This window comes from Hyperolius riggenbachi, chromosome 7 (assembly GCF_040937935.1).
Source record: "Hyperolius riggenbachi isolate aHypRig1 chromosome 7, aHypRig1.pri, whole genome shotgun sequence".
Classification (NCBI taxonomy): Eukaryota; Metazoa; Chordata; class Amphibia; order Anura; family Hyperoliidae; genus Hyperolius; species Hyperolius riggenbachi.
In genome coordinates this window covers 193142306-193164604 of record NC_090652.1, presented here as the reverse complement: position 1 = coordinate 193164604, position 22299 = coordinate 193142306, and the positions used below count along the sequence as shown (strand labels likewise).

General features: G+C 42.6%; 1 protein-coding gene across 1 annotated transcript; it reads right to left on the bottom strand.

Moving 5' to 3' along the window:
* Positions 1 to 5316: 5316 nt before the first annotated feature.
* Positions 5317 to 17432, bottom strand: LOC137524746 (gamma-crystallin 1). Its single transcript, XM_068244959.1, has 3 exons — positions 17331 to 17432; positions 8633 to 8875; positions 5317 to 5660 (listed from the first exon to the last, which is right to left on the bottom strand). The coding sequence occupies exons 1-3, from the start codon at positions 17406 to 17408 to the stop codon at positions 5385 to 5387; spliced, it is 597 nt and encodes a 198-aa protein (XP_068101060.1). The 5' UTR covers positions 17409 to 17432; the 3' UTR covers positions 5317 to 5384.
* Between the last annotated feature and the right edge of the window lie 4867 nt (positions 17433 to 22299).

Below are 22299 nucleotides of genomic sequence, written 5' to 3'. Positions count from 1 at the left end.
ATTTTTTGGAGGTGTCTGGGCTGAAAACTGTCATGTCCCAGTTGTGCGATTGGACTTTGGACACAATGTGGGCTGCACAACCGCTGTCTGGAACCTAGTCCTGATGTTAATTGACAGCTTTTTTTTTTTTTTCATTTTATGTCCACCAAATAATAAATTAGTGTTTCCCTTTAAAAAAAACATGATGCTACATGCATCATTTACCCTAAAACCCCTTTTTAAAGCTATTTAAGGGGCACTTCCGGTTTTTCTATCCGGATACCCGAATAGGTTGGGTACCCACGGGTAATTTGGTCGGATATCCGAATTCACTTGGATATCCGCAAGGTCGGATCCGGATATCCGATTTGGATCCGGGTATCTGGGTACCCGGATCTGGATCCGGGCAGGTTTTAAAAAGTACTACCCGAGCAACCCTGATAGTGAGGTCCAGCAGAGTGGAAGGAGTGCGGGGAGTATGCGATAGGGGAGGCAGAAGAACAAATAGGCTGGGGTAGCAGAGGAGGCTCGGTGCGGCCATGGAGGATAAGAGTATCTCTTACCTGGTAAAGAGAACCTGAAGTATATTACGTTGTAAATTTGAACATGTTTTGAGATCTATGTTGTCCTAAGTGCCCATTCTTGTTCTTAAAGGCACGGTATACGACCTGAGGAAGTGGTTTTCTGCGAAACGCGTTGTCAATAGTGCCGATAAAGTTTACGTTTTTTTATCATACTGATGGTCTACTTTTAAGGTAGGACAGCATTTTTCTGTGCCATATCTGATATAAGCTGCCATATGACAAAAATATTATTTGTAAAATAACTACCTACTTCATTGAGTATTAGACATATACCGTGTCACGAGTACCCTGGGCGCCTCCTATCCTTTCCAGAGAATCCCAAAATGGCCGCCGCCTTATATAGATGATTGGTTGCTAGTGCCTCCTTTGGTCTGGTTTCTAGGGCCTCAGCTGGGGCCCTCTGATTGGCCCAATAACACAAATTCCCTGGTTACTGGATCCCGAGATCATGAACATGGCTGGAACCCACGATTTTATGCCAGATTCAAATGCAATCACGGGTGCATTCAAAACCGGCTTCCATGATCACGACTTCGACCCCATGATCGCTAAAATTGGGTCGTGATCACGGGCAAGCCATGACCACAAGCTCATGATGAGCACCCCTGGATGGAACTCAGTCTTTTGCACCATGTCTGTCATACTTTTAGTCTTAATGCCTTTAAACATACCCTTAACAATCACATTTTCACAGAAGATTATAACTTTGACATTTATTCACTTTTACCCAGTTCTAAGACAGCTGTCACATACTATCCTGTCTCCTTAGTACACTTTGTTATCCCCCCCCCCCCCCCTATTTCCAATACCCTCTCCTCAAGATTGTGAGCACACAAGGAAAGGGCCCTCCTGATGTGTATTAACATTGTTGTATGTCATTGTACTTTGTATTATACATAATTGTACTGCTGGGTGTCCCCACTCTTTGTAATTGCCACTGTAAAAAGTTAATAACTGTGTTGCTCCTGACAGGTGTAATGTTAACAATAATCACACATCTTTGTGCATTTGACATCAAGTGGCATGATTAAGCTAATGTCTGGAAGGTGTTTGAGTGTACTCTAGAGCTGAAAATGGCTAAATTGGCAAAGTGTAAAACTAGAGTGTAGTTACAAATTATGCCCCACCCTCCAATAAAAGTGTATAGACCTCCTTCTCTGTCTAGGTAACCAAAGTTACCACCTTAATCTACCCCTCTTGTCATAGTCCCTCAGTAATAATGTAGCCATCATCAGTGGCGTAGCTAAGGAGCAGTGGGCCCCGATGCAAGTTTTACAATGGGGCCCCACCAAGCACGCTATACATAACAATTGATACGGTGCACAAAAACCTGCCAAGGACAACCACAGTGTCAGAGGTGCAAGAAGGGGATGGGGAGAAGTTTGTTAATGATTACCACTATTCAAAGTATCTATAGAAGTGATTATTATGAGCACAGGACCAATAGAGAGCTAATACTGTAGTTGAGGGAGAGCCCTTTGGGGCCCCTCTGACCCAAGGGCCCCGATGCGGTCGCTACCTCTGCACCCCCTATTGCTACGCCCCTGGCCATCATCCACCCCATCATATCAAATGTGTCCACCATAACCCCTACTTCAACCCACTAACAATTGCCCCCCCCCCCCCACACACACACACACACACACACACACCATCCCATAACAATTTTGGCCAGCATAACTGCTATAAGTAACATAAGTGCTATTAGCAAAACTCCCCCCTCTACTCCTCCCATTACAAGTTCAGTCAGAACAATGATACCTCCCCCCCCCCCCCCCCCCCAAAAAAAAAATGTCGTTTTACTTTTTCTCTCCTGCAAGTCCTCTAAGCACCCCCCCCCAATTGTAATTTAACAGCCACCTCTCATTCTTTCCCTTTTTGCACAGTGGTGGTACTGAAATCGTACCTACCACATTGCTGGATCTATTGTCCATCCTCCATGGCTCCCGTCATCACTTAACTCTACTTCCTGGTCCTGAATTTTCACACATGTTGAATGACATTATACAACATACACAAAACCAAGATGAAGCAGAAAAATGTTTGACTATTGCTGGATTTCAAAAGGAGTGAACAAAGTTGGTTGTCTATGGGTAGGGTATGTGGTTGATGTCGCTCTGTGGTGCACTCTGGTGGTGGAATGATCTGGCAATAAGGGTGACAAGAAAAAAGAATGGTGTCAGTGGGGTTAAGTGTCCAGCCGGCCAAGGAGTAACCTCACCTGAATTGGTGGCTTGTAAGCCCTTAAGGGGTCCTCAGCAGTAAAGTTGTGTCCCTCTCCCTGGGGATCAGGCATGCGGCTTCTTAAGGCTCCTGTAGTACTCTGCTGGGAGTCCTCTTGAAGCTGGTGCCTGCTCTAACTGGCTGCACACAGCTTCTGCACTCTACAGGTGTGCGGCATTCCAGTGAGCGGCAGGTGGTTTTAGCGGCTGGATGGCGTGCTTTTTTCCCCACGCTGTAATGTAACTTAGCACTGAGAAGGTTGCAAACAGCTGGTAAGAGTAATTGCTGTGGGGTGTGAGTGAAAGTAAGAAATGGCTAGGACCATGTTTGTAAAGTATATATTTTATTTGCAATGTATTTCCGGGAGAGAAGCCTCCCTTTCATCAGGCTCACTGGACCTCAGTGCACTCACAGAGAGCAGGAGCAGCGTGCAGCCAGTTAGAGAAAACAGCAGCTACAAGAGGACCCCCAGTAGAGTACTACAGGAGCCTTAAATAGCTGCATGCTTGGTCCCGGGCAAGAGGGACAAAGCTTTACTGCTGGTAACCCCATATGGGTTTACCAGCCACCAATTCAGGTGATTACTCCTCGTCCAGCCAGCCACTTAACCCCACTGACACCACTGAGTGTGCTCTCTTTTTTATTTTTTCTTGTTTACCTTATTGCCGAAACCAAGATGGAGGCAGAGGAGAGCAAGTGGCTGCAACAGAGGGGGATGAAAATCCCCTAGTGCTGCTGGAGGAGGTAAGAACCACCACTGCATTGATCTGCTAAGGATGCTAAGAAGGATGAGGGACAGCTGTCAGATGAGGACAAAAGGGAAAGCATAGTAGAGGGAAAGAAGGAAGAAGTTTGTGCACACTCCCTTGATGGTCCCTGCCATTACAGATGCTGTTTCCCTGGTAGTTATATTATTGGTTTAAAACAAAAGATGGGTATTTGCCACAATCTGCTCTGCTGGCCTTGTTTCCCTGGACATTTGGATAGTTTCTTATGCAGCTTGCATAATGCAAGTCCGGGGGAAACAGGCCTTTTCTGTCAGCTCGCTGCTGTGGATGGATTTGCATCCACTTGCTTGCTGGCTTCCTTGGAGGGTTTTGAGTATAAATGTCACTTCCTCCCAGAATTCCTTGCTCGTCATCAGGTTACTGTTTGTTAGTCTACCTTAGAGCCACAGCATCTTGTTACTTTATTCTAGTGTAGTTAATTCTTGGGGAGTGCTCCTTGCATCCTATTTAGTGCAGTCAGGTTTGTGTTATAATTTGTACTGCCTATTCTGTCTTGTCTGTTTGGATTGCATTCGCCCTAGCGGTAGAGGCGGTGGATCCTTCTGTACTCTGTCTTGGAGTGTAAGCCAGAGCAGTGGTTGCTACTGGTTACTCCTTCTGTCTGTCCTGTCCTTGCGATTGCACTGTCGCCAGCGGTTGGCGGTAGTGAATCGTTCTGTCCTGTACATAGATCGCATTCGCCCTAGCGTTAGAGGCGGTGGATCTTTCTAGTCTGAATCTTGGAGTATAACCTCGGCTACGGTTGCTACTGGTTTCTTCTTCTGTCTGTCTTGTTGTGCGGATCGCACTCTCTCTTGCGGAAGAGCAGTGGATCCTATCTGACCTGTTCCTGTGTACGGATCGCACTCGCTCTTGAGGAAGAGTAGTGGATCCTATCTGACCTGTTCCTGTTGTCTGTTTGTCTGTCGGTCTGGAGCAAACGCTTGCTGTTGCCTGAGGTAAGGCAACCGATTAGCAAGCGTTTCTGTAATTTGTTTGTTTGTGTTTTCTGTGTTCATTTGTTAGTCAGGGTTGGCGCGTTTTGTCTCTGTTGCGCTTATCGTGCAGAGACCGCGCCATTAACGTGCTTTGTCGCTGTTGAGCTTCTCGTGCGGCGACCGCGTTTAGCTAGTGCGTTTGTTATTTTCCTTGGCGTTCTGATTGTAATTGTTGCTGTGTCTTTCTTAATACACCTTCTGTCTTTACTCAGTCTTGTGTCTCTGTTACAATCGCCTCTCCTGTGATTGGTGTTCTCACTCTGGCCTGTTTTGATGTGAAGTGTCTACCGTCGCTGGGCAGCGACTAGATTGGTAGACATTCACATAATCTCTTTCTGTTCCACTTCTCTTCTGTCTTGCTGTCTTGTTTCTGTTTGCTCTGTTCTGTCTCAAGTTGTGCAATTCCAACCTGTCATCTGTGGATGTGCAGAGACTTTGTTTCTCTGTGCTCCACAGCACCACCTGCTGGTTGGAATTCCTCTCCCCATATATCTATCTACTGGGTACTCTGCTTCCGTGATTGTGGAGATTCTCCTCTGCTCAGCGCACACGGCGTGCGCTGACTCTGGAAATCTACCTCAGATCATTACAGTATTATTGGAAAGTTAAATGTAGAAAAAGGAAAAGGCATTTGTCACTCAACAGCAAAATTATTTGCTGAAAGGTGTGACATTTCCATTGTTGCACTTTAGTCAATGTATAATTGATTTCAGGTTGATAAAGAAAGTGAATTTGCACCATTGATGAGTAAATGATACACACTAGTCTCTGTACACTGGTATACTTTATTATTTCTTCATATGCTCATTAGCACAACATCATGCCAAATATTTTCAAAACATTTCCTGGACTCTCTTGAAAGAACCAACTCTAGGAGTAACTGCTCCCCACTCAGTGTATCTCCTGTACTCTCCGGGTCTAAGATAATACTGGCGTCCTCTGTAGTTGGGCTGTTCATAGAAGATCCAGTGTCCTTCAAGGACATTGCATGAATGAATGTCATGGTAGTTGAACTCTTCATGGACTTGGGGACAATCTTCAGTGAACTCCATCATCTGACCTCTGAACTCTTCCCTTTCATAGATCCTAAGCCTGAATGATCCACGATGCTGATGAAGAAAACACATTGTATGTCAAATGCACTGCAACGTTAGATAATTATCGTTTACAATATATATATATATATATATATATATATATATATATATATATATAGATATATATATATAGATAGATAGTAAATCTATGTTACAAATTAACATATGTACTCATATCAACTTTGACTATAAAAACTTAAAGGGACTCCGAGCAGTGCAGTAACTGTGGAAAGATGCATACCAGTTTGAGGCTCTTTTTCTCCTCTTTCCAACAATATATAAACCACCACTCTACACCCTTTAGCTTTCGCTATTTTTGCGATTGAATTTGCGGCAAACACGATTTCAAACGCGAAAATAACGAAAACTAAAAGGCGTAGGGCGGCGGTGTATATGTCGTTGGAAAGAGGAGAAAGAGAGCTTCAAAATGGTATGCATCTTTCCATAGTTACTTGTATTACACAGGACGACTTTTCCCCAAAGTCGGCAGCTCCATTCAGCTGCCGACTTTGGGGAAAAGTCGTCCTGTGTAATATAAGCAACTATGGAAAGATGCATACCTTTTTGAAGCTCTCTTTCTCCACTTTCCAACGACACATAAACCGCCACCCTACGCCTTTTAATTTTCGATATTCTCACGATCAAAATCGCGGCGGCCGCGATTTTGATCGTGGAAATAGCAAAAACTAAAAGGCGTAGGGCGGCGGTTTATATATCGTTGGAAAGAGGAGAAAGAGAGCTTCAAAATGGTATGCATCTTTCCATAGTTTCTGCACTGCTCGGAGTCCCTTTAAGAAAAAGGGATAATTTTCCTTGAGCAACAGGTTCGTTTCATGTAAGATGAAATTTGACTGGTCTCTCCAATAGCTTTGCTTTTACACTGGTTACTTTTACATCTGTCTTTGAGATGGAATTGCTTCCAGCGCACAGTTTTTTTATATAATTTAATCTTAAATTATTACACAAAGGAAGCTTTTAACACATACAATAATGGCTAAATATGTACAGATGTGTAAATGTGTGGTCTGTCACAACATCACTATCAGCAGCACCCCTGAGTCCTGACCTAGTCTTCCTAGATACATCAGACTATTCTAAGCATGCACAGCTTGATAAAGTATACTAAATACTTTTACAGTAATTATATACAGATTGAATTGTAATTTTGTATAGTTATTCTTACAGTTATACATACATTTTAAAAACAGTTACTGGTATCTGCATAAATAATTACTGTATCAAGCCTGACAGTGTTGGATTCCCTGTGCTGTAGCTCCTCATAGCAGTTACATGAAGTTCGGTGGCTAACGTTACATCCATATGTACACATTTGAAAAATATAAATTGAAGAATAATAAACATGTTGACATGTCATACCATTTTCAGTTGTTACCACCGATGTATGAAATAGAGATTTCTTGCCAACTCTTGTTCTGATCACAGCTGTTAATTTTTTTTTAAATATTAATTTACTATTTTGCAAGTGATGTTTGATTTAGGGTTAGTTATGGAGCTCATCTGCCAACATCAAATTAACAAATGTTGGTTCCAGTAATACCTTTAATGACTAACTGAACATAGTTTTCTTTCAAGCTTTCAAAATTTTAAGCTTCTTTTTCAGGCAGTTCTGTACCAGTTTTGTATCATTACTGAAAACGAAACTTTTTTTTAAATGAACAAGAAAACTATGAACTATGTAGTAGTTAAAAGTATTACCGGAATCAGCATTTGTTGATTTGATGTCAATAGATCTGCTCCATGTTCCATGTCAAGACTGCCAAGGTTTATTGCAGACATTTTGCACTGCAGGTGCCGCATAGCTGCATGACTGTGATTTCACTCACTTTTTAGAGATCATCACTACGACCTGATAAGATCTAAATGGGTTCAAACCTGTGCCACCTATCAGCAACAATGTTTAAAGAGAAGGTCCGAGCAAATAAAAAATAAAAAATCCACTTACATAGGGCATCTTCTAGCCCCTGGCATCCGTCCTGTGCCCTCGCCGCAGCTCCTGTGGCTCCTGGTCCCCTCTGATGGAGAAGCCGACCTCGCCAGGTCGGCTTCTGTGTCGGCTTCCTCTGTGCTCCAGTGTGTGGTTCATTGGTCGCACTGACATCATCTGGACTGTACAGCGCAGGTGCAGTAGCTCTGTGCCTGCGCTGTACAGTCTAGATGACGTCTGTGTGACTCTGAGAGCCGCTCGTGTAGGAGAAGTAGGAATCCTGCGCCAGAGGGGACCCAGAACCACCAGCGGTGAGCGGAACTGCAGCGAGGCCACAGAACTGCTGGCAGGGGCTGAAGGAAGCCCCAGGTAAGTGGATTTTTTTATTTTTGATCTGCTCGGATGTGTCTGTTAAAGTTAAATGAACTCTTGCACAGGAGACAAGGAAAACATAACAGAAAGGCACCTTGTATGTATTTAAAGAGTTTGGCCTGTGTAATTAAGTTGTGTCTAATCACTAGTTGTAATTTGTCCTCTCCCTGTGTCACATGACTGGCAGATAAGCAGATGAGCCCATTAGAAAACACATGCTGTTAATAATATGTCTGCTTCCATGAATCAGGAAGTAGAAACTGTGCAGATTTATTTTAGGATTTGTATCAGCTGTAACAAAGGTTTTTTGTTTAAAGGTTATTATGCTGTTGTGTATCTTTTAGAGCAGAGAGGAGTTCTTGGTTCAGGTCTACTTTAAAAGAATAAAGCCTGGCTGGCTCTTCACTTCTCTCCACTACTCTGAAACCTTTGTAAATCAGGGCCAATGTATGTCTCCTAACATATAGGGATTTCTGTGCTTTCCAAGTCCAGCCTGCTTTTCAAACTGCAAAGCTTGGTTTCACCCTGTATTTAATATGTATTTGTTGACTGATATTTTAAGACAATTAGAGAAAAACAATATAAACCACAATTAAAAAAATAAAAAAACATTTGTAATGTAATTCATATGTGCATTACATTATTTGACCCCAGAATAGCCTTATACCTGAGGGATGATGCGACAAGACTTAATGGAGTCATTAAATCCCAGCCACTGTTGAAAATCAGGGTATTCTCCCCTCCTCAAGAAATATTGATGTCCAGTGTAGTTTGGACGTTCATACAGCATCCAGTTTCCATTTTCCACACGGATGGAGTTGCAACGGCTGAAGTAAGAGTGGAGGTCAGAACAGTCAGAGCTACACTCATAAGAGCGACCCTGGAAATTCCTGTCTTCGTAGAAGATGATCTAGCAATAAATAAAAGTGTTTTTAGTTGCAGTTGATGATATGCACAAAAAAGTTTAGTGGAGGCTGAGAATGTGAAGAGAATTGTTAATACAGTGGACACTATAAGATTAGAAAAATATATAATGTCTAGGATGTTTAGAATCAGGGTGATAATTTTTGTCAGTATAGACAAGAATTACATTAAAAATGTATCCTCTGCTCCAGCAGACTAAACACACCATTATGACTTCAAAGGACAAAGTCCTGTTACTGTTAGAAACTGCCTAAAAGAGCTAATTCTTATTTTTTTCTTTGGAAATGCTAAAAGTATTTGGCCCTGCCAATAAACTTTTTTTGGGGGGATTTGGAGTTAACTTGCTTTCACTGAGGCCTTATCAGGTACCATACTAACACTGCAGTGAGCTCTCTCAGCTGTTAGGAGATAGTTTGTTGATCTCTACTTCAGGGTGAGGTGGTGGGGATAAGATATAACCATCTATACAAGCTTATTCAGCTTTCACTGGGGTGTGCTATAGGCTGCCACATAACCATGAGTAAGTAAAAGTGAAGTCATAGTAATTGGTGACTTCAACTATCCAGACATCGATTTTGCTATTAAAGTTACTCATTCTGGTAAAAATTGCAGATTTCTGGCAACTCCACAAGACCAACTAGAGGGAATGCACTACTGGATTTGGTCATTTCAAATAGACCGGATAATGTATCAAATGTGCAGGTATTATAAAATGTGATTAATAGTGACATGATAAAATGATAACTTTCAACATGATAACGTTTAATCTGGAACAACTAAAGCTAGGAATTTTACAAAAACAAAGTTCAATCAACTCAGGGATACACGTTTGGTGGACTGGGTAGTACACTACAAAGGAAGGACACTGAAAGGGAATGGCATTGGCAAACTTAAAATTATTCTCACTGAATATCGTAGTAAATATATCCCATATGGAAAGAAAACTTCTAGGAATAAAAAAGGCCTCTATGGATAAATATAAAATTTAGAGATAAAATTAAGTGGAAGAAGAAAGCCTATAAGTCCTTAAAACAGGAGAGGACTGAGACTGCATTAAGCAATTATAAGGTGCGCAATAAAATTTGTAAAAAATAAATTTGTCTGGAAAAGGTTGAAGCTGCAAATCAAATCCCTAGGGATATTAAAGCTAATCCAAAGAAGTTTTACAAGCATATCAACTCTACAAAAGAAAAGTGGACTGTATAGGACTGCTAAAGGATGAGATAGGTAACTCAATGGTGGATGATTGAAGTAGGGCAGAGTTATTGATTGTTTCCTTTGCTTCTGGCACCACAAGGGAAACATCGTTGTTACATATTGCAGATGTGGAAGGGTCCCAATCTTCCCCTTTTAATATTAAATACTTAAAGAGACTCTGAAGCGAGAATAAATCTCGCTTCAGAGCTCAAAGTTAGCAGGAGCACGTGTGCCCCTGCTAAACCGCCGCTATCGCGCCGCACAAAGGGGGTCCCTTCGCCCCCAAACCCACCCCAGCACGACTTGGTCGTGCATTTGGTCGCTCCTGGAGGCAGGGCTAACGGCTGCAGCCCTGCCTCCAGTCGCGTCTGTCAGCGGCGCATCGCCGCCTCTCCCCCGCCCCTCTCAGTGAAGGAAGACTGAGAGGGGCAGGGGAGAGGCGGAGATACGCGCTGACAGACGCGCGTGGGGCAGGGCTGCGGCGGTTAGCCCTGCCCCAACCAGGAAGCGCTCCCCCGCATTACGGAGGGGGATTTGGGGGTGAAGGGACCCCCGTTAAGCCACGCTATAGCGGCGTTTTAGCAGGGGCACACATGCCCCTGCTAACTCTGAGGTCTGAAGCGAGATTTATTCTCGCTTCAGTCTCTCTTTAATGCAGGAAGGAGTGACGGCAAGTCTAAATAAAATCAAAACTGATAGGGCACCTGGCCCAAATGGCATACACCCTGATTGCTAAGGGAATTAAGTTAAATTATTGATAAACCCTTTTATCTTATCTTTTGTGACTCTATTTCAAGTGGGTTGGTTCCAAAAGATAGGCGCGCAGCCCACATTTCCCCCCTTTTTAAGAAGGGCAAACATCAGATCCAGGAAATTATGGACCTGTAAACTTAACAGCAGTTATATGTAAACTATTTGAGGTGATGCTATACAAGACTTCATATCAGAGAATAATCTTATTTCTAAGCATCAACATGGGTTCACTAAGGACATGTTTGACTGCTCAGCTTGCTTAAGTGGGAGGGAGCTGTCACCCTAAACAAAAACAAAAAACAAAAAAAAAAAAACCACAGAGACAGGCGCTCTATTTCTGGCTCTGAACATAGCGTGGCACTTGATTTGGCCTGAGGAAGTGGGCGAAGACCCACCGAACGCACTGCCAGTGCTATTAAAGATTATACATTTATATATGAATTTGTTTTCATTGAGGTAAGCCACCTCAAACCTTATTTATTTGATAGATTTTAATTCATTTTTTGGGCACCTTTTCATCTTGTTTATGCTTAGCTTGCAGTTTTTGAGCAGGTGCAGAGACAAGCAACAAAATTGATCAGAGGGATAGAAGGTCTCACGTACCAGAAAAGGTTAGATACTTATCTGGGCTTATTTAGTCTGGAAAAAGACGCCATAGAGGAGAGCTAGCTAACATGTATAAATACATTAGAGGGCAATACTGAAGGGGTTCTCCAGGGGGGTTTGAAAATAAAATCTGACACTTACCTGGGGCTTCTATGTTCTATCAGCCCCCTGAGCTGTAATGTCCCGCGCTGTCCTCCTCCAATCCACCGTTCCCTGTCACTGGCACTGTGCAATTATTCGTCTAGTAAGACGAATAATGTGCGGTCCCGCTCGCGTCATTGGAAGCCTACTGCGCAGGCACAGTATGAAGTTTTCTTATACTGCGTCTGCGCAGTAAGCCTCCGATGACATGCGGGAGTGAGCATGAGCGCGGCCATAGCCGCGCAGCTTCAGTTGAATGGGATGCCTCACTAGACCGGGGCCAGCGGCGGGGAAGGGTGGATCGGAGGAGGTCATTACAGCTACAGGGGGCTGATGGAAGTCCCTGGTAAGTGTCTGTTTTTATTTTCAAACCCCCCTGGAGAACCCCTTTAAAGCATGGAAGATGAACTAGGACTGGGGGACATGATCTGCGCATGGAGGGTTCTTTACAGTAATGGTGCCCATACATGGTACATTTTTTTTTCATCCAATCTTACTATTTCTATGTAGTATAAGGGTAAATTAAGTGATTACACTGAAAGGATAATTAAGGCAGTTCCCTTATATTACATAGAAATGGTAAGATTGGATGAAAAAAATTGTACCATGTATGGGCACCATAAGAGTGATTAAGATGTGAAATGTATTACCACAGGAAGCTATAGCAAATTCTAAATTTGCGATTAAGGGAGGGGGCTTGGATGCTTTAGGGACATCTATGGGTTTCATTACTAGGTATTTTTCAGTGGTGTTAATCCAGGGATTTTATCTGATTGCCGTCTGGAGTTGTGCAGGATTTATGTGAGGGTGCAAGACAGTGCCATACCTTGTTTTATGGTTAAATTAGATAGAAATATGTCTTTTTTCAACTCAAATAACTATGTAGCTATGTGTACCCATACAATGGCTGCTTCCAGCACAATGGTACAATGTAAAACAGGGAGTAGAGAGATTCTCCCTATATGCTATGCCTGCCTGTAATTCTGATATTTTTGATATTTTGTAGTACTTAACCCCTAAATAACTTTTTTTTTAGGTGGGGGGGGGGGGGGGCAAAGAAAACCTACCTTAAGTGCTTGTTAATTTATCCACTAGTGTATGTCAGCAAATTATCCAAAGCCTCTTCTCTAAATCTTGGACTGTAACTATAGTTTATCTCCTGGACATAAGGGAGGTCTATGTTGGGACATATCAGGCTGATATCATTTTGAGACTATGAATATTGGTTCTCTGATGCTGAGGTTTAGGGGGCCTCTTTCACAATGCGACGTTAAAGTTGCACGTTAAAACTACATTTAACGCAGAATAACTCACTGCAATGAAAAATCAATGCCCCATTCACAGTGCACACTTTGCGTTGGTGACTAACACTGCACGTTAAGTGAAAGTACTGCATGCAGTGCATTATACAGGTTATTAGCTGTGTTGGACTGTTTTCACATGCTCAGTAATGACTTGGAAACATACTTTTCATTGCCTGTATGCTCTACTGTATGGGACTGTAACGGGCATTAAGTTGCGTTGCGACTTTTTTGGGGGCATTGCGTTGTAATTTGCATTGCGACTTTAACGTTGCATCAAACCGCAATGTCCTACTGTGTAAGAGGCCTTACAAGTATTTGACTTATTTGCTAATCTTCACTTATTAGCAGGACAGCCATGAAAAGTTTTTACTGTTTATAATATACTAGCCGATCCGCGGCGTAGCATTCGCCGCATAAGGGGGTAGAGGGCAGGACGGGGGTATTGGGCACAGGGGCGGGGAGGGGGGTCGGACCCCCCCTCAATTGGGTCCCCCATGTGTGCTTCCCCTCCAGCTTAAGCTCAGCAGGAACCCCCCCCCCCTCACCTGGGTCCCCTATGTGCACTCCCCCTCCATCTTAAGCTCAGCAGGAACCCCCCCTCCCCCTCCCCCTCCTGCTTAAGCACAGTAGCAGCCGCCACTATTAGTAAGAGGCAGTGGGCAGGGATGCCTCACCTCTTCTGTGTTCCAGCGTGCGATCCACTATCGTCACTTCCTGCAATGCCGCCCACTGTATAAGTGTAATTTGCCTTTTTAAAACAGAAGGAAACCTGCAATAATTCAGCTATAAGTGAACATTTGTGGTTACCCATAATGCACTGCTACTAAATATGCCAATTATTCCTTTTCACCCTTAGTAACCCAAGCAAGCATCCAGAACCACTGGTGTATAGCAAGCCTATAGCTTTAAATTTTACACAGCCATATCAAACCCACATGTGACAGCCTGCTTTATACTTTTGGTCCTCCTCAGTACATAGCAGGAATTGATATGGCTTTATGGGATGGGGCTTGCCTTGGACCAGTACAACAGAGTAACCAAGCAGCTCAGGACGACCCAAACCACTCGGAATGTATAGGGGGATAAAAGGGACCAAAAAGACCTTCTACTAAAAAAAAATATCAAAGCTTGGTGTAATTTGGCTTCTTAAAACAGAAGAAAATCTGCAATAATTCAGCTATAAGTGAACATTTGTGGTTACCCACAATGCACCGCTACTAAATATGCAAATTATTCCTTTTCACCCTTGGTAAGTCAAGCAAGCCTATGGGCCTGATTCACAAAGCGGTGCAAACTGTTTAGCACAGGTGGGCTAAACAGTTAGCACGTGAAGTGCCGTTCGCGTACTTTTGCGCCCGCAAACTGCCACGATTTGCGCAATCGCTGTCTTTTGCCGCAAATCATGGCACTTTGCACGTGCGAAAGTCCACGAACAGCACTTCACGTGCTAAACAGTTTGTACCGCTTTGCGAATCAGGCTCTATAGCTTTAAATTTTACACAGTCATATCAAACCCACATGTGGTAGCATATTTCAGCCTTTTGGTCCTCATCAGTACATAGCAGGGATTGATATGGCTGTATGAGATAGGGCTTGGACCAGTACAACAGAGTAACCAAGCAGCTCTGGGTGACCCAAACTACTAAGAATGTATAGGAGAATAAAAGAGACCAAAAAGCTCTCCTACAAAAAAAAAGCAAAGCTTGGTGTAATTTTCCTTCTTAAAACAGAAGCAAATCTGCAGTAATTCAGCTATAAGTGAACATTTGTGGTTAGACACAATGCACTGCTACTGAATATGCAAATTATCCCTCTTTGCCCTTGGTTTGATATGACACTACTTCTTCTTCTTGCTTGGACCAGCCCCTTCTTCTTGCTTGGACCGGCCCTGGGGGCAGGGCGCTACTTCTTCTTCTTGCTTGAAGGTTGAGGCACTTAGTCTATTATATATATAGATTAAGTACTTAGTTCATATTAAAACTACAGGTTTTTAGATTGAATAAATGATGCTGTATGTTCTTTCCTGCTTAAAATTACTGTATAAAGTGTGCCTACTCTAATGTAGTGAGTGAATGAAAATGTTTTTCGGAATGTATGGAGTAGGGATGAGAAGTTGATTCGGCATAATAAGCAGAAAATCGACAGATTACCGTATTTTTCGCCGTATAAGACGCACTTTTTCTCTCCAAAAAATGGGGAGAAAAAGTCCCTGCGTCTTATACGGCAAAGGCAGGGAATCCCCGACTTCCTAACACCCGCCGATAGAAACCGCCGACCAGCCGCTACCTCGGGGATTCCCTGCCTGTGTGCCTGCTCTGTCCCCTGCTACTAGCATCTGTCCCTGTGTGATGGTAAATGTGTAAAGTGTAGCTGATGCATCCCCGCTATGTCCGCCGTGTCTCTGCTATGTTAGCCGTGTCCCTGGCATGCAAGCCGTGTCCCCGCTATGTCCGCCATGTCCCCGCCATGCAAGTCGTGTCCCCGCTATGCCCGCCGTGTCCCCGCTATGCCCGCCGTGTCCCCGCTATGTCCGCCGTGAAAGCAATCTCCCCGCTATGCCCGCCGTGTCCCCGCTATGTCCGCCATGCCCGCCGTGTCCCCGCTATGCCCGCCGTGTCCCCGCTATGTCCGCCGTGCAAGCAGTCTCCCCGCTATGTCTGCCGTGTCCCCCGCTAGTAGAATTTGTCCCTGTATAATGGCAGAGGTTTAAAGTGTAGTGCTGCTGCAGGCTCTTACCTCTCTAGCAGCGCCCGCGGGGATTGCTGACCTCTTCTCCTGCTGACTTCTCGCTCTAGTGACCGCGGCTTGTACTGACGTCAGTACAAGCCGCGGTCACTAGAGCGAGAAGTCAGCAGGAGAAGAGGTCAGCAATCCCCGCGGGCGCTGCTGGAGAGGTAAGAGCCTGCAGCAGCACTACACTTTACACCTCTGCCATTATACAGGGACAAATTCTACTAGCGGGGGACACGGCAGACATAGCGGGGAGACTGCTTGCACGGACATAGCGGGGACACGGCGGGCATGGCGGACATAGCGGGGACACGGCGGGCATAGCGGGGACACGGCGGGCATAGCGAGGACACGGCTTGCATGGCGGACATAGCGGGGACACGGCTGACATAGCGAGGGACGCAGCTGACAACAGGAGGGGGGACAGCGGGGATGCAGCAACGCTACGCTATATAAACTTACTATCATGCAGGGACAAATGCTAGTAGTGGGGGACATAGCAGGGACATAGTGGAGATACAGCAGGACTACACTGTATTTATTCAGACATCGAGCACGGACACGTGCAAGTAGCGGGGACATGGGGGAGAAGAGCAGGGACATGGCCGAGACCGTAGGGACACGGGGAAGAAACAGACACATGGGACATAGCAGGAACAGCTGGGGACATCTGGGAGGACAGAAGGGGACATAGGAGGATACCAACTGGGTGAGAACATCTTCAAGACGCTCCTGGAACATGGACGCACCAGGTTTAGTATTTATATATTTTTCCCTGGTTTTTGCCCTCTAAACCTAGGTGCGTCTTATATTCCGGAGCGTCTTATACGGCGAAAAATACGGTAAGTACTGATTCAGTTGGTTAGTTACCTGTAATTACCATATGGTTTAAATACTCAGCAACCATTGATCAAACAAAACTCAACAACTCATCAACAACTCAACAACTTGTTGTCCATGAAAATGAGGTAATTTTAGGGCAAGGTTGCCATGTAGTGATAGATTGCATAGCTGCTGTGTGGTTTATAACCACTGCAAGCAATATCTGATATGTGATTGTAACTCTCATGGACACTACCAAATTACCATATACCTCTCAGGTAAGTCAACTTTTTGACACCCAAATTTTGTGCTTATACATAGCTTGCATAATTGGAGTGTGCTGCTGCAGAATGCATATTTAGCTGTACTTGCTCCACCTGGCATTCATGTATCTACTAAGGAAATGCAAACTCTACTACTATGGCCTGGCTTGCCTGATCCTGCACCGACTGGTATTATGGTTAGGGGTAGAGCGTCATGAACCTCCTCACTGCATGTATCTACTAACTTCTCAACTGGTCACTAGAGCTCTAGGCTCACTGTTGTCATGTAAGAGTGAACTTGGAGCTTTCTATTTTTCCTGCACTTGGTTTTACAAAGTTAAAACAATCATTACAATAAAGTTGTAGTTTTTATAATATGCATAACCTTTAGAAAAGAAAAGGTAAATTAATATGAATGCATAAATCTGTGCTTTATTGCTATAGGCATATTACAGTTTATATTTTTTATATAGAAAAAAAATTAATTGTTTGTTTAATGGTTCTTTTTTGCACTGAAATAAGATTATGCTAAAATAGTAACAAAAGTAGAAGAAAAACAAAAACGTACGTACCTTTCAGTAGAATGCTAATGAATTTAAAAAAAAAACCTAAAGATTTTTTTTACCTTGCCCATGTTGCCTGGGGAATCTCTGGTGAACACTGTGGAATGACAAACACAGCTCTTCTTATATACGATATCCATTGCTGGATCTGCATTACTAACACAATAGAGATCTCGCTTAGTTAAAAGAATGTATAGTAATTCTCTTTTCATTCTACAGTATTTTGAGTACGAGAATGTTCCTCCTTTTCACACCTCTCTTGTCAGCTTTTTATTATCGTGGGTTCATGTTTATTTGCTATTGTCAGTAAAATAAGCAGCACAGCTGAACACATCAATATATTTGTTCTTTCTAAAGTAGGACAGAAAAAAATGTACCTTACATTGATTTAAAATACTATACAAAAGATGCATTGAAATAAAAAATGTTGGTCAACTACATGACAATAAAACAAAATTTATTATAGCAATATTCTTCATAGAGAGAGCATGCATAAAGAGTATTAATGAAAATTCCGCTGGCCTTAAAAATTACAGTTTTTATTAAAATGAGGGATTGGCAAATGAGATGCAGATTATTCAAAATTGATGCAACATTTTATGCTAATTTTATAAAAAATATATGCAGCTTGAAAACGAAACAGTCATATACTGCTGCTATGGCATTTGGTTGGTTTATTTTCAAGCTGCATAAATTTGCACACAAATTGATAAGGATTAACATGCAATCCAAATCAACATGGGGTTATTTGCATCTTGTTTACCATTCATAGTCATAATCCTAAAACATGTTCCATTTCATTACAAAAGACCTTTGTAAATTGTAACTTTTTACATAATTGTTGTACTTTTTCATCAGAAAAATTATAAAATTCAGACTTTTGAAGGGACACATTTCTATTTGTATCCATTTTAATAGAGGTAAAAAAAAACCAGTTACCCTGGCAGAAGTCTTATTTCGGTTTTCTGTTCTGTTTTCTGTGTGTTTGGTATTCTGATGGAAATGCACGATACCTTATATTCAGACAATTTCAGCAGTTTTTTGCATTTGGAGTCGCTGTGGATAAGAAAGCTGATCATACACCTCTAAATTTCAGGTACATTCAGACACTTTGATCGTTTTTTTTTTTTTTCTGAAATCCTCTTCTTCAGTGCCTAACTCCCAATGGATACAATTCTGATCAATTTTTCATAAACTTTATAGATTAGAAGAATCAAGATAAGATACAGAAAATGTATATTGTGCATTTTCTCTGGCGGACTCAAAGCACCAGAGCTGCAGTCACTCAGTAGGCAGAAGCAGTGTTAGGAAGTCTTGCCCAAGGTCTCCTTACTAATAGGTGGTAGCTTACTGAACAGGAAGCGACATTATTTAAACCTTGGTCTCCTGTGTCAGAGGCAGAGTACTTAACCAGTACACTATGAGGATTGAGAGTAGTCCTGAATCACTCTAAAGGTGCGTACACACATGCGACTATAGTCGTTTGAAACGATCGTTCCCCGATCGTTTCAATCAACGATCGTTTAAAAAAAAGTAGCCAATGACTATTAAGTCTAACGACGGACGAGCTAGATCGTTAAAAACGAACGATCTAGCTTGGCGGATTTTTTCCAACGACGATCGTTTGCAAGAGTAGTACATCGTTGGAAACGGTCGTTCGTACTAGGCTTGACATGCGCATTTCACTATTTCTCCATGGAACTTTTCATTTTTATGCGCAGGCGCATAGCTTTTACGTGATGTAATGTTCGTTCTAACGATCTGATCGTTACACACCTTTTAAAACTAACTTTACTTAGGTCGTTCTTTCATCAATTAAAAGTTCGTTCATCGTTGACAACAAACGATCGTTGTCGCATGTGTGTACGTAGCTTAAGAGAGGGCCAATGGTGTTGCTGGTGTGGCACACGATGGAGCGACACATACACTGGGTGGGTTTAATATGAGAACAATGCCCTTGGCCTGCGCTCTGCTGAGATGATCCGCTAGGCACTAGGCAGTTCACTTGCAATTGCGCAAAGGAGGATTGGGGGTCTGATGTACACATGCTAGGTTCTTGGCAGAGGCACCTTGGCTGAAAACCATCTAGCTTGGGTGCAAGGTTTTATTCTGATGTAGCATAGATTTGTATTTTGTCAAACAAAAGATGTGCAGTTGTGTAATGGATTTTGATTAGATCTTCACTGAAATCTGTTCAAGATTTAGTGCTGCCACAGGGTGCATAGATCACTATAATTTGATTGTAGTGTTTGGATAATTTTCTTATTTGCCTATGCATGGCCACTGTAAATGTGAAAGTGTTCTGGTAGCTATTTTAGATGTAAACAGGGACAAGTGTCTAACAAGTCATCTTTGAACTCAGCTCTTAAAGCAGGATTGCAAGCCATAAAATAAAATTCTATTTACCCACTGCTCTATGTTTATTATGCAGTCTACAAACTGACCCTGCATTGCAAGCATTCCAATATAATCATAAATGTTTCTGCTGTAATACATCTTATTTCAGTCTGCCTGGCTTTATTTGGTACATTGCCAAGGAGAAGGATGCTTGTTATCTCCCTTCCCACATTCCTGCTCCTCACTGATTTGCTGAAGGCAGTTCAGTTTGACACAAGGCTGAGAAGGGAGAAACTACTGAAATACGATCTATGCTATTCTCACATGTGTTTACAAAGCAAGCTAGATATGACAGTGTGGTTTCTAGGAGAAAAAATTAGTAAGGGAGGAAATGAAATCAGGATTGGCTTTATTCAGCAGCTACAAACATGGAAAATGCCTGAAACAGTTTTCTCTTTATTGACTTTATACAATTCTCTGAAATCAAATTGTGGACAGAACAATACATATGTTAGGTAAGTAGAGCTAGGATTTATCTACTTACTGTATTACCGTATTTTCCGCCGTATAAGACACTCCGGAATATAAGACCCATCTAGGTTTAGAGGGCAAAAACTATCGAAAAAAATAAACCTGGTGCATCCCTATTTCAGGAGTATCTTGTACATGTCCTTTCCCAAATGGTGCCCTCCTGTTTCCCCCATGTGCCCCCCTATGTCCCCTGTCTTCTCCTGTATCCCTCATGTCTCCCCATGTGTGCTCATGTCTCCCCCATGTTTTCTACTTTCTCCATGATGCCTCTTCCTGTCTCCCCATGTCTCCTCCAATCTCCATATGTCTCCTCCGGTCTCCCCATGTCTCCTCCTGTCTCAAGGAGGAGACAGGCACAGCGGGGACACAGGCAGGGAATCCCCGATGGTGGTGGGTCGGCGTTTTGTATCGGTGGGTGTTTGTAAGTCAGGGATTCCCTGCCTTTGCCATAAAAGACACAGGTAATTTTTCTCCCCATTTTTGGGGGGAGGAAAAGTGTATTTTATACGTCAGCAAATATGGTATGTTTTTTTTTTCCTGGAATAGTATGGCTGTCCCTGCTCCTTAAAAAAGGCACCGTAACAACATATAGTAAAATGTAATAAACTATTCATGATACTTTCTTTCTTTATTTATTTTATGTTAATTATCCTGGTTTCAACATTGAAAACACTTTCTATTGCTGTATATTTTTAGTTTAGCCTAGACTATGATACCACAAAGGCTCCTCATTCCAATGAACTCATGGAGACCAGGGTTGCTCTCATAATTTGCAAATTCGAATTTACCCGTGATGATCACGGGTAGTTTTTCATGACTCCAGAAGTCGAATTCAAAGATTGATACCGATCATGAATTCGAATTCGATTGTATCTGAATTTTACTCTCGAATTCGGCTGTGATCATGGGTGTTAAACCCGTAATCACGAATTTGGATTCAGCTACCGTCGCTCAAAACCCGATGACTTTAAGGGTTAATAGCAAAGCCCCCTTAAATGCCAGAATCACCAAATTTGCAGGTTATGTTAAGAAGAAAAGTGGGAGCAAGGAGGAAATTTTTTTTTTTCAAAAAGACCTTATACTTTTTGAGAAAATCGATTTTAAAAGTTCAAAGAAAAAAAAAACCAATCCATGGACAAGGGGCTCTTCCCTACTTCCGGTGCCCCAAGAGGAGGTGGGGGCGATGACTCCCTGGGGAGGGTTTGTGGTGGCATCTGGGAGTCCCCTTTAAGAGGGGGACCCCAGATGCCCACCCCCCTTCCAGGAGAAATGAGTATAGGGGTACAATGTACCCTTACCCATTTCCACAAAAGGTTAAATGAAATAAAAACACAACCACGAGAAAAGTATTTTATTATTCTAAACCATAAATACTTACCTGTACCTTTAAAAAAATGGTCCTACGCCCCTATCCTCGGAAATGATCCATAATTAAAAAGGTTTAATAAAGTTTATGAAAGTTAATGTTAATGTGAATTTCTTGTATTGCTGCTTGCTTGTTTTTTGTTTTTTTTGTATGTTTTTTTTTCTCTCTCTCTCTTTTTCCATCTTTACCCTTCCAGGTGGACCGAGCGAACGACTGATCGACCAACCAGCTGCAGCACTGATGGTGCACCCTGACAGAAACATTGCGTGTCTGTCAGATTACACACAAGTCGGTGCATGCAGTGCTGCAGGACGAGATTTCTCCTCCGCAGTAAGATACGTTTGCCAAGGCATATGAGCCGAGGGGCGGTGTTGGAGTTCCTATGCTTTGGCAAGCACTAAGCAATTATAAGGAGTGCAATAAAAATTGTAAAAAAGAAATTAGGCAGGCAAAGATTGAAGCTGAAAAACAAATCGCTAGGGATATCAAATCTACCCCAAAAAAGTTTTACAAGTACATTAACTCTAAAAAAAGAAAGGTTGACTGTATAGGGGGGTAAATGGGGTAATTTGTGGGGTATTTATACTACCCTGGCATTCTAGCACCTCAAGAAACATGAAAGGTGCTCAGAAAAGTCAGAGCTGCTTCAAACTGCACAAATTCACTTTTTTTGTACCATAGTTTGTAAACGCTATAACTTTTACCCAAACCAATAAATATACACTTATCGGATGTTTTTTTTTTAATCAAAGACATGTAGCACAATAAATTTGGACAAAAACTTGTATAGAAATGTT

Bases quoted from the DNA above. Each gene is read 5' to 3' on its own strand.
- LOC137524746 (XM_068244959.1), bottom strand. From the start codon at position 17,408: ATGGATATCGTATATAAGAAGAGCTGTGTTTGTCATTCCACAGTGTTC. The intron at 8,876-17,330 runs GTAAAAAAAATC...ATTTATTGCTAG, and splicing joins CCCCAGGCAACATGGGCAAG to ATCATCTTCTACGAAGACAG. The intron at 5,661-8,632 runs GTATAAGGCTAT...TTTCTTCATCAG, and splicing joins CTTGTCGCATCATCCCTCAG to CATCGTGGATCATTCAGGCT.